Below are 12330 nucleotides of genomic sequence, written 5' to 3' on the forward strand. Positions count from 1 at the left end.
CTCTCATGTGCACATATTGCTGTGTCTGTCTGCACCTTTTCCTTCTGCTGGGGGTAAAGCTGAGGGTGTGCACAGAAAAATGGGCACTTAAATGTATTTATCAAAGCCAAAAGGGAAATGGGGTTTAAATAATCAACCATCATACACATTATATATAAATACAAAGCATTCACACAGAATTACAGAATATTCATATACATTTGCATTCTCATTCTGTTAGGCTTTTAATCCCCCAGTTTAAAAGATGCCTCTGAAATCTAATGTACAGATTTGGGAGAATCTATCAATCTCACATGGCAGGGCTGTAATTAAGAATGGCTGAGAAAAGCATATGAGCAGAAGGTCAGGTGGACTTTCATTTGCAGAGGAGCTCTCCAAGTAAGGCATTCTTCCCTGATTTATATTACAAAATGCACTTTATCTGTTTCAAACAAAACCTAGCTGGACTTGTGTAATTTCTGAGACATGCAGGGAGGAGTCCAAGGGTAGCAGGAATTTAAAATACATGTTTAAAGCCTTTAGTTTCAACATAATTCCTGTTTAATCCCTGTAAATTGGGATTATTGCAACTTCTGCTGCTGGAGTATCTGACCCAGAGGTCAGGAGAAAAGCCTTAGGTCATAGAAAGCATTAGGAAAGGAGAGTGAGAGTTAGGTGTAGGTGTTTCTGCACAAGAGCTCATCTGTCTCAGTTTTCTGTTGGTGTGAATTTGGTGCAGTTGTTGTGATACTTCCTGTTGCCAAAGATGAGAGTTTTTCCAGAGAATTTAATTTAAAAAGGGTGAGGAGTTGTTGGTCTGATAACATATGACCACAGAGTTGATGTGAAAGGTACATTGGGTGGGGCTCACAAAACAAAGAAAAATTAGAATTAGGTGATTTTACTGGGGTTTTTTTGCAGTATGTTAACAATTATTTCATTTTTCCATATTTGATAAATCATAGATCCTGCTACAGCACGACTTTATAATTATTCATTCATATACCCAGCAGAGGAACAACTGCAGCAGTTTGCAGTGTGGTCCCTGCTCTGAGTATTTCTTGGTGTCTGTAACTTCATCTCTGGCTTGGCAACATCTGCTGGGAGCAGAGGATGAGAATCCTCAGCGCTGCCAGATCGCAGGCTGGGAAGCGTCGGGAGCTCTTTCCGATCTGCTGCCTGCATTGTGACATGAAAACCCTCAAACGCAGACTCTGTGTGTCTGTGTGTGTCTGTGTGTGTGTTTGTGTGTGTGTATATGTGTGTGTGTGTGTGTGTGTGTGTGTGTCTGTGTGTGTGTGTCTGTGTGTGTGTCTGTGTGTGTGTGTGTGTGTCTGTGTGTGTGTGTGTCTGTGTGTGTCTGTGTGTGTGTGTCTGTGTGTGTGTGTGTGTGTGTCTGTCTGTGTGTGTCTGTGTGTCTGTGTGTGTGTCTGTGTGTGTGTGTGTTTGTGTATGTGTATATGTGTGTGTGTGTGTTTGTGTATGTGTATATGTGTGTGTGTGTGTATATGTGTGTGTGTATGTGTGCGTGTCTGTGTCTGTGTGTGTCTGTGTGTGTGTGTATATGTGTATATGTGTGTGTGTGTGTGTGTGTGTATATGTGTATATGTGTCTGTGTGTGTGTGTGTATATGTGTATATGTGTGTGTGTGTGTGTATGTGTGTGTGTCTGTGTGTCCGTGTGTGTCTGTGTGTGTGTGTGTGTGTGTGTGTGTGTCTGTGTGTGTCTGCGTGTCTGTGTGTGTGTGTGTATATGTGTATATGTCTGTGTGTCCGTGTGTGCCTGTGTCCGTGTGTGCCTGTGTCTGTGTGTGTGTCTGTGTGTGTGTGTGTATATGTGTATATGTGTGTGTGCTTGTATGTATATATGTGTGTGTGTGTCTGTGTGTGTGTATATGTGTATATGTGTGTGTGCCTGTGTCTGTGTGTGTGTCTGTCTGTGTGTATATGTGTGTGTGTCTGTGTGTATATGTGTGTGTGTCTGTGTGTCCGTGTGTGCCTGTGTCTGTGTGTGTGTCTGTGTGTCTGTGTGTGTCTGTGTGTTTGTGTATGTGTATGTGTGTGTGTGTGTTTGTGTGTGTGTGTGTGTGCCTGTGTGTGTCTGTGTGTGTGTCTGTGTGTGTGTGTCTGTGTGTGTGTCTGTGTGTCCCCCCCAGGGGAGGGCTCCCATTACCTGAGATCCTCTGCAGATCTCCCGGTGCCTCCTCGTGGGGAGGCTCATTTAGTGCGCGCAATAAAATCGCTGTGGCACCGATCATCTGATTGGGAGAGTCAATCCTGAGGCAGCACTACTGAAAAGGGGAGGTGGAACCAAGACACTCCGTGCAGACAGCCGGGCTGTGAGCAGCACACGAATTGCGCTCAGCAGGCAGAGCAGAGCTGGGGCATCGGGGCTGCAGCCTGAAAATCACAGCAAAGCTTCATTTCTGCCCAGGCTGCCCCTGTCAGGATGCGCTGCTGGTGTGATAGAGAGAAGGAAATGCGCTGCTGTGTGTGATGAGAAGGTGAAGGCAGTGATAGAGCAGAAGATCTCTGTGAAACTCCTTTGATAACCACCTTGAGAGTGAATTTTACCCCTGGAGTGCTGGTTCCAGCTGACTGTCTGGAAAGTGTCATGAAAAGGATGCAGGTTCCGAGGAAGCGTTTCACTGACAGCAGAGCAAACTAGAGGAGAACTTTTACCTGCATTCCTGGCATTCGGGAAAAATAATATAAGAAAGAATTCTCTGCCAGGATTCTTTTTTTTTCCTTCTTCGCGAGTCCTGGAGAGAGATTTTGTACACACCAACCAGAAGTCAAAATTCTACAGACTTTCCAAAGAACAGGCATGGTACAAAATGTGATTTTGGTGTTTTTCCGCAGGCGACTCAGCCAAAGACCCGCTGTTGAGGAGCTAGAAAGAAGGAATATACTGAAACGTGAGTACTTCTTTTTCCTAAAGTATTTTATAGATGTCTGTTGAAATTAGTGATGGCATTTCCAGAACATATTATTTTGAAATAGATAAATTAATTCACTGGGATAATTTTCTGTACCTAAAAGTTTTAATTTTTCACAAAGACCTGCAATTTGAGGACAAAAAGAACCGTTCAGGTTCAAGCTTTCAAATAATTTTCATTCTGATTCCACTGTTACTGGTGTCTGAGAGGGGAATACAATCTGAGTGTCACAGTGCCATGAGAATTGGAGTGACATTTTTCAAGACATGGATTTTCAGGGCACACACTGAATAGCACTGTCAGTGGAGAAGATCCTTGCAGAGATGTGATTCTGTCCAGCTCTGTTTGCTCATGTCACTGGAGATCTGCTAAGTCAAGGATCAGATACTAGAGACAGCAGAATTATTAGAGGGACAGTCCCAGGCCTGGGACAGGTGCTGCCACAGGGGAGTGTTCTCAGCAGCTCTCAAATTCAGGCAAAACTTGCAATTCTTTTCCTAAGTGTTTCCAAGGGATCAAACAAGTGATGAACATAATCCTTTCCCTTAAAACTGCTGAATTAGGGGAAGGTGAGAGGCAGCTTTGAAATTGTCTCCACTATGGATCTCAAAAGGGAAAATCCATCTGCTATTTAGTCTCTTTAATGCTGAGAGACAAAACCCAGAGTGATGTGAACTATAGGTTGTCATTAAACAAGCATAAAACACAAAGCCACAGAAATCTGTCGCACAAGCAGTGCTGCCCACTCTGTTAGATTTGTATTTAATCATCAGATTGTAATTCACTAGGAAAAAGTCATCAGCATTGCATTACCTAAAATTCTGTATCTCAAAAACTTTCTTAGTGATTTCTAGGGAAAAACCTTATGCTCCTGCCACAGAAGTTATTTGGGATTTCATTTCAGTTTCACACAAAGGGGTTCCACAGGCAGCCTGTATTTGCAGTGTTTTCTGTGCAGTTCCAATGCACAGATCACACACAGTAAAATGAGCTCTATTTTGCATGTGCACAGCTTGAGGAGGAAAAGAAACCCTCTTTGCAACATGGGTGGGTGAACTTGGCCAAACTTCACCAGAGAGGCAGGAAAATGCAGTAACCCAAGATTCTGAACTATGTGGAGACAGATTTTCAAGAGTCAGTAACTAAAATCTCTGAAAATCCGTTTCTTTGGGTTTTTTTCCTGGCTAAGGAAAACCTGATCTTCACTGAAAAAATCTGTTCCTTTATGTTTACTTTTTTGAAGTGTGCTGGTTACATCCTTAATCTGGGTTAAACTGACCAGTTTTAATAATAAAAAAGTTTGAATACATTCATATAATGAGCTTAGAGAGAGATAAAGCAGAAAGAAGATAAAGCAGAATTAAAGATACTTCCTGAATACCAGCTAAACATACTGGTCTAGATTTGTATCTCATTTAAAGAGCTCCCAGCATGGAGCAAATTTATTGACTTCTGTTGAGTTGCTCAGGCTTTATACAGGTTCAGCTGGGATCAGAACCACTTCCATTTTATTTACCTCTGCCATTATAATAAAAGCTGAGTATCCTGCATAGCTGTAGCAGTATAAAAGCCCTTCAGTGAAATCCCCACGACCTCCTCCAGGTGTAATAAGGGTTTGTGCAATTTTGTGCATTTCCCACCATCTTTGATATTCATGATTGGTACTGCTGGCAGAAGTTCTTTTATGGACTCAGAATTCACATTTGTACAACTCTGGTAAAAAAAGAGAAGCATATTGCAAAGTACAACTACTGTCACTTTAAAGCAAATCTCAGCAAGGTTTCAAACAGTGATTTCTTATCTCCTTTAGGGAGTTGTTTCTAAGATAAAAGTAATACTTAAAGAGCAGACTTAAAGCCAGCACTTTCTTACAATTTTGTTGATTTTCCAAGTCCTTTAACTATAGAAACTCTGCTGGCTTCCCACCAAGCATGAAAAGCAAATGAACTCAAGTCACAGCCCAGGTGTCAGATGTGTCCTTGCTGAACAGAAAGCTGAACTCAAGCCAGGAAGGCGTCTCTTGAACCCCACTGTGCAGTCCCTGTGAACCCAAGGAGATGCTTTAGTGTCACACAGAGCTCAGAATGAGTTCCAGCTCTGCACAGGCCCCCTCCGCACGGGGAGCGTCTCTGCTGAGATTTACAGAACCAGCCCTCAGCAATGAATGGAGCTGTGTGGGCAGAGGATGGTGATGGGAAAAGCCTCTCTGGGCTGGCTGAGTAATAATGCCTGAGTTTTAGAATCCCTTTGCCAGCATTTCATACCAAATCTCAAGTTTGTTTTCTTCCTTTTTTTTTTGTAAAAGAACTATTTCTTTTATGTCTTGAAGTTGGAAATAAGCACTGAACCCAAGTGAACAGAAATAAGTTACTACACATTTATATTTGGAAAAGTATTTTTTGATCAGAAAGGTGTATTTTTGGCCTTTCTTTGGGAATTAGAATCATAGAATCACAGAAGGGTTTGGGTTGGAAGGGACCTTAAAAATCATCTTGTTCCAGCCTCTGCCATGGGCAGGAACGCTTTCCCCTGGACCAATCTCCCTCTAAGCTTGCAGGGATGGAGCAGCCACAGCTTCTCTGGGCACTTCTTTCACTGCATATGACATCATATCTTTAAAAGGCACTACACCACAGAAAATTATCTATTTTTAATTTTTTAAAAAATACAAAATAGGAATATCTACTGTAAAATGGGTGAATTAAACCTGAATGAATAGCTTCTTGCAGATGTCTCTATATCTAAGAATACCCTCTACTTTTGAAAAAGCCTGTTCTCCTTTTACACTCCTTTCAGTTGCAGACTGAAATAGCTGCTCATCCCTGACACAGCACTAATTTTAGCTGACCTGTTCTCTTTACATTTTTTGCCTTGCCACTGAACTATAATGCAGCACATTATAGCATCTTAAATTCATTTGATTCACATTTCTAGCCTAGCCGGGTGGAGCTGTGCACTTGTATGTTATTTTAAATAGATTTGATTGCATCTCAGTGTCATCTAATGAGCGCAAAAATCAGGGAGAAAAATGCTTCATTGTTAAAAATATCTTGGAAATCCATCTGCAGTGCTAGTGGGTTTTGGATGCATAGTAGAAATCACGTGTGTGCTTCAACACTGGAAATATCTAATGCAAGAGGTACAATAAACCTCAGAGTAGTACCCAGAGAATCCCTGAATGGTTAAACCTTTTTCTCTGGCTCTGCAGCTTTGTTCAGGTCACGGGCTCACGCCTTAATTTAGTAACAGCTAGTACTGGGAATAGAAACGCCATTAACTCCTTTCCTAAGGCAGGGGATCTATTTCTCACTGTTACAGCACTCCGGGCTATTTTTAGAGCCGGTGTGTAGGAGTTCTCACGGCTGGAATGTTAATAGGCACAACACACAAAGGCAGGGGCTGAGCTCAGAGCTGTGCACAGGAGCCTGGCAGGAGGAAGGGGTCTCATGTCAGGGACAGCCAAGGTGCCAGCCAGTGCCAGGGGTGATGCAGCCTGAGGGACAGGGCTGAGGGCAGAACGGGCTCTCCCTGGAGCTGCTGCAGCGACTCCTGAGCCTCTGACAGCATGAATGGCTCCAGCAGTATGGGGAGTAAAAAAGGATGATTGATCAGCTATGGAGTGTGTTGATTTTCCTTCTGAAGCTGATCCGAGTGCAGCGTTGGTGTGGCTGTTTCATTAAATCCCCGTGGAGTTCAGGGCTGGCACTGGCACCAGCACGGTGTCCTCACAGGGGGGTGACTCTGTGCTCCAGCTCACACCAGAGATGCATTGAATTTCCAAAACACACAACTGCCAGCTGCTCATTGGGCTCTGCTCATCATTGCCTGGGACCTGGGAAAACACCCAACTTCCTCATGAGGAAAGTCATCTTCTTTTTTATATTCTCCGCAGAACGAAATGATCAAACGGAACAGGAGGAGAGGAGGGAAATCAAGCAGAGACTGACAAGAAAGGTAAAATCTTGCAATACTTGCTATTAGCTTGTAGAAATTTAGCAAAATTACTATAATATCACCCAGCCATAGAGGTTGTTATTACACAGAACGTGCTTTAATATGCATCCTCCTCAGCAGTGTCTGGTAGCAGTGTCTGGTAATATCAATTATAGACATACCTACCTTATCCCAGCTAGATGAAATTGAATAGAATATTTGCATATAAATTTAGTCAGAAAATGGCTATTATGGCATATTTGTCAGCTCCATTGCTCGTAAAGGACTTTTTCACTCTTTGTAGCAGAGCTGACTCCTTGCTGAACACCAGGTCTGCTCCCATAGTACATTTCTTTTTGCATTTAAAATATTCTCAGCATAAGAATGAGATCTTGTTGTTCTGTTCTTGGAAATCCCTAATGGAATTACAGACCAATATGCTGATAACTTGTTCAGGCTTGACTGAAATTCTTACAGAGGGTCTAGAGCTGGGAATCTCACACAGATAATCTGCCTCTGCCTGTAGTAGAACATCCTCCAGCATCCAGAATTATCCAGAGATCATAACAAATCCATCATGATTCCTTTACATTTTGAAAATATATTTTATCAATCTCTGGGTTAAGATATTTTCTTCTTTTGTCCATGATAAAGGCACTATGCTGTAGCTCCATTTAAACCATTATTACTCTGCTAGCAGTTCTCCAAATGGTGAAATATTTCCCTGGGGTTTCCAAGGGTTGGGTGGTTTTCCATATTTTTAGATGCACACTGAGCCAAGATGAAAAGAAGCAAATATTGTATTTTTTACTGACTCACTTGTTTTTAACCCTGGTTTTATTTCACAAAACTTCTGAATACAGCTTAACCAGAGACCTACAGTTGATGAACTGAGAGACAGAAAGATCCTGATTCGATTCAGTGATTATGTGGAAGTGGCAAAAGCACAGGACTACGACAGGAGAGCAGATAAACCATGGACACGACTGTCAGCAGCAGACAAGGTACTGACAAACCACAAGGTTCTGCTTTCTCCTTGCTTGGTAATGATACATCACATTCCAAACAGACTTGAACCTCTGAAACATTTCAGCTCTGTAAACTTTACCATGATTTTTTATGTTGAAATCATACCAATGTGGTAAAAAAGCCTTTTTAGTACTCGAAAGGCTTCTTCCCACCCACCCAAAAAGGTGAATACAGTATTTGAGCTCCAAATCAAAACCATTTCCAGCCAACAGAGTATTAAACTTTATTGTCAGACAGGAAGTTTTGTCTCACACATGCAAAAATTTCCTCTCCTGTTTCCTGTGAATGCTCAAGGAGGCACAGGACCCACATTCTCCTGAGCATGAACTCTTATTTTGTCCCAACACATACCTGCCATGTAGCTGATTCACAGCCCAATTTAAGTGTCACATTTAGAATCTTGAGTAGTAAGAATAGTTCACCATGATTCCAGCCAGAACATTGGGAAGTTTCAGGAGCAGGATGCTGAGACAGTTACTGGAAAATGGCAAACACAGGACTGTTAACATGGCTTTGTGCTGAGACCTCAAACACTTTGGTTTCCATCCCAGTGTCTCCCCAGGAAGGGACAAATGGGTTTAGAGGACTCATAGAAAAGGAACAGAGCACTTCTACTCCTGCAGCTGCTCTCCCAAGCTCTCTAAAATGGTGAATAAACTGTTCCATAGTAATCAACAGAATAAGGATTTTATATTTTCCTTGAATGTACCTTTACTACAATTAGACTTTTCCTGGTTTTACTGTGTCAATGCTCATGTTTCAATTAACAAGGCAGCTCAAAGAAAGTGACAGTTCTGCTCATACTGGTGGCACACATCAGGAAGTCAGGGTCAGAGCTGCACCTCTGCATTTGTGACTGAAAAATGGATCAATTTCTTGGCAGCTTCTCCTAATCTTTAATAAATAAATTTTAACTGGAATCTTATTAAATGTGAGACAGCCATCTCTGAGGTGTTACTCTGTCAGAATTGCTTCTAGACAGCAGTGACCCTGTCAGCAATCAATAACAAATGAGAAGCATTGTGTCACCAATCCATACAACCCAAACACTCAGCACTTCTACCAGCACAAGAGTGCTCTGCTGTACCCAATACTTGGTTTATCTACCACAGAAAACTGCTCTGCTCTGCAGGTCTGGGGTTTTGCTCACAAACACAGGGTTTTGCTCACAAACACAACATTATTTGTTCATGTTTTTCTCTTTTCAATTCCTAGGCAGCAATTCGGAAGGAGCTGAATGAATACAAAAGTAATGAAATGGAGGTTCATGCGTCCAGCAAACATTTGACAAGGTCAGTTTTCCAGCTGTTTATCTCTGCTGCCTGCTAAAAGCTCTGACTCCTTGTCTCCTGAACCTGTGGATGGCATTCTTATGTGCTGCATGTGGGAGAATATGCAAAGGGAGGTTAATATTAAAAGAAAATTGGAGCCTTTCTTTTCCTGAGGAAAACCCAATTTTCTGATTTTTTGGGGGCTTTTATTATCACATACCAAGAAACCTGCAGACATTCTCCAGAGCATCCCTCAGCTGGCATTCCTTGCACCAAAGATTTAAAGATAGGACAAAAAAATTAAAGCATATAACACAGAAAAAATATGATTTTTTAAAGTAGAACAGCATAATACACTGTTTAAAGATCTCTGAATTAAATATACTTGAGTCTGCAGCCTTATCACAAACACTGAAAATTCCCTGCTCAGAAATACAGAACTGCACTGACCGTAACAGGCAGTGCCCAGGGGTAATGCCTTTGTTCTAATTGGATTTGTTCTAAAGGATTCAGCCTGGGGATTTCTGTATTCCCTGTCAGTGCAGTTGCTATTGGAAGGAGCCCCAGGTAACTTAATGACACTTAATGACACTCCCTGTCAGGAGGAGGTCAGGAGAGAACAGGGCTGGGCTGGTGTCACTCTCCATGTGATTGGAATTCCACTGGGAACCTGGTCAGGACAGTGCCTGCTCCATGTGCCAGGGGCTGTGTTTAAACCCAGATCAAAACATTCATTTCCCTTCTTCAAGAGGAGGAACAATAAGAGAGGCTGATTCCACAGGCACTGGTGCTTGCAAAAAGGCATCATCAAGGGCAGAGCAGCTTCACTGCATTGGTGGAATGAAGGTGGGAAGGGAAGAGGGGGGGCTGCAGTTTCAGTCTGGCAGTGAGCTGCACATTTCCTAATTGGAGCTACCTGGGGAGTCTCACTAGATGATAATGACAGATTCTGAAATTTGTTCAGGATATTAGGAGTAAACAAGCTTCCAATTTACAATTAGAGCTAGGGCATTACATATGATTGGGGCTTTAATTATGGATCTCAGCCAAAAGAACAAGCCTACAGAGCAAGAAGAAAATTTATTCCAGAATCTAAGACTATCAAACATTTCACCAACAGTATCTCTTCATACTTTACAAAGCATTTCACCATTGCTTAACTCTTAAAAGAGAAGATCACTGCACAGTGAATATTGCTACCAGTGACAAACTGTGGCTTCATTTACTAAAAGAAAAAACCCACATCAACTGCATACCTGGGTTTGCAATTGCAGTCCCAAAGAAATGTAACCGAGGTACACTGGCCCTGAGGTCTGTACCTGCACTGCAGTCCTGGCACAGGGCTGGGAATGTGGAAAATTAAGAGTTGCTAATATTCTTCAGCACTGTCACTGTACCTTTAACCAGAATGAATCCTCCTGTGGGCTTTTAAAAATTTTGTTAATCTAACATAAAAGAATTGAATGAAAAATAATTTAATTCTATTGCAAAGGGTTTTGAAACATGTCTTTTTTTTCTCCTAGATTTCACAGGCCATAGAAATTTTCTTCTGAGAAGAATCTGTCTTTACTTTTTGATATTGCTGCTGAACACACATCAGGGAACCCTGAAGCCTTTCCCTGAGGTTCAGTGCAGGCTCCCTGGACGTTGATGTGACAGAAGGGCTCTGCAGTGAAGCCTCTGCAGCCCTTGGGGACAGACGCCAGCCCCGAGCTCTGGAGACAGAGTCTGGCCTGAGGGGTGGGACAAGCTGCTGAAAAGACTGAAGTGAAGCTGCTTGGAAGAGCCTCCTCCTCTCCTTTCCCAGCTGAGTGGAACTGGTGGGCAGGCTGCCTTGGAAAAGGAGATGTTGTGCATGTACAGGCTTTACCATTCCAAGGCCTCTGACATAAATGGACGTGACACTCTGTCATCCAGTATTACGTTGACAAGACATTTTGAACTTACCACAATTAGTTTGTAAAACACCTAAGTTCATGTTCTAAAAACTAATTTAATGTATTATAATTTCATTCTTTTTTATATACTGTCTAACAGAATCACAGCTGCAAGCATTTTTGATTCCTGTTACTTTTGTTCTTTAATTAAATGACTACTTATTGCAGGAAATGACCATGTTTCCTAAAGCTCTTTTTTTTCCCAGGGATAATTGGGAAGAGATTATAATTATTATGCACCAAACCATTTGACTTCTTCATCAACACAGGGTCTGCAAAAGGATGATCTCAACTAAGGTTTTCCATCTGGTGGAATAGCATAAACTGGTTGTCACTGCACCAACTGAGGCTCTGACCCTCTAAAAATGACAATTTGGTTCATTGTTATTCCAAATTACTAAACTGGACAACCAGAGGCAGAAATGTAACAATGTACTTTGATGTTTAGCAAACAAATGGTTTTAATGCTTTCTTGACAGTAAGAAGAAAAAAGTTACTAAATGCTAATAACAAAGCAAATAGAACTGGTTGAGAAAAATGTAAAGCCAGACATTTTAATAATTCCTGACATGGAGAAGCACCTGAGTATTTACTCAATGCTACTAAAAAATAATTGTGAGAAAAATAACACATGGATAGCTGGGAATCACATGTGGAAAGACAGGAAAAAATGGTGAATCCACTCACAAGACTGAAGTGCTGCCATTCTAGGGAGTCATTCAATGTTAAAAACTTGAAAAAGGCATTCTTGGTCCTGTAGCTTCATGGAGATGATCTCCATGAAGTGTGAAAATAATAAAATGCAGTTTGTCAAAGTGCTTGTATAGACTGCTACTGAATTGCTGTGAGGTGGGGAACAGCCTCACACAGTGAGAGCTCTGTCCCAGCTGGGGATGGAACCTCAGGAACTGGAGCTGCCTCTGGACAAACTGGCAGCAGGAATGAAGGTAAGGACACCCAGTGCCACACAAAGTCTGTGTCACTGCAATGGGACAGGGAACTCAGGACTCCTGGGAGAGGTGGTGTCAACATTTTAATGTTTGTCTCACTTGACTAGCAGCTGAATGACCCCATCACTTGATCCAAAGATGTGTTTTTTCCTCTTTACTGTAATTTTTTAACTTGCTGGCTTTCCACAGAAATATGTAACATCATAACTAGCCTTTTAACATACATCTATAATTTTATTATTAATAATACAGGAGTAATTAACAAGAAAACAGTGATAGTCCCAGTGCAATAT

The 12330-nt window shown here is 41.8% G+C and overlaps 1 protein-coding gene across 2 annotated transcripts in view; it reads left to right on the plus strand.

The window, feature by feature from the left end:
* The window catches only part of PHACTR3 (phosphatase and actin regulator 3), a 73856-nt gene extending 61954 nt beyond the window's left edge, over positions 1-11902 (plus strand). For both annotated transcript variants that reach the window (XM_059480736.1, XM_059480737.1), the window contains exons 9-13: positions 2841-2896; positions 6810-6871; positions 7714-7854; positions 9095-9171; positions 10674-11902. In XM_059480736.1, the coding sequence (XP_059336719.1) occupies positions 2841-2896; positions 6810-6871; positions 7714-7854; positions 9095-9171; positions 10674-10689 (352 nt within the window). In that variant the 3' untranslated portion in view covers positions 10690-11902. The remainder of the gene's footprint in view (positions 1-2840; positions 2897-6809; positions 6872-7713; positions 7855-9094; positions 9172-10673) is intronic.
* Positions 11903-12330: the final 428 nt, after the last annotated feature.

Source organism: Ammospiza nelsoni, chromosome 12, assembly GCF_027579445.1.
Source record: "Ammospiza nelsoni isolate bAmmNel1 chromosome 12, bAmmNel1.pri, whole genome shotgun sequence".
Taxonomy (NCBI): Eukaryota; Metazoa; Chordata; class Aves; order Passeriformes; family Passerellidae; genus Ammospiza; species Ammospiza nelsoni.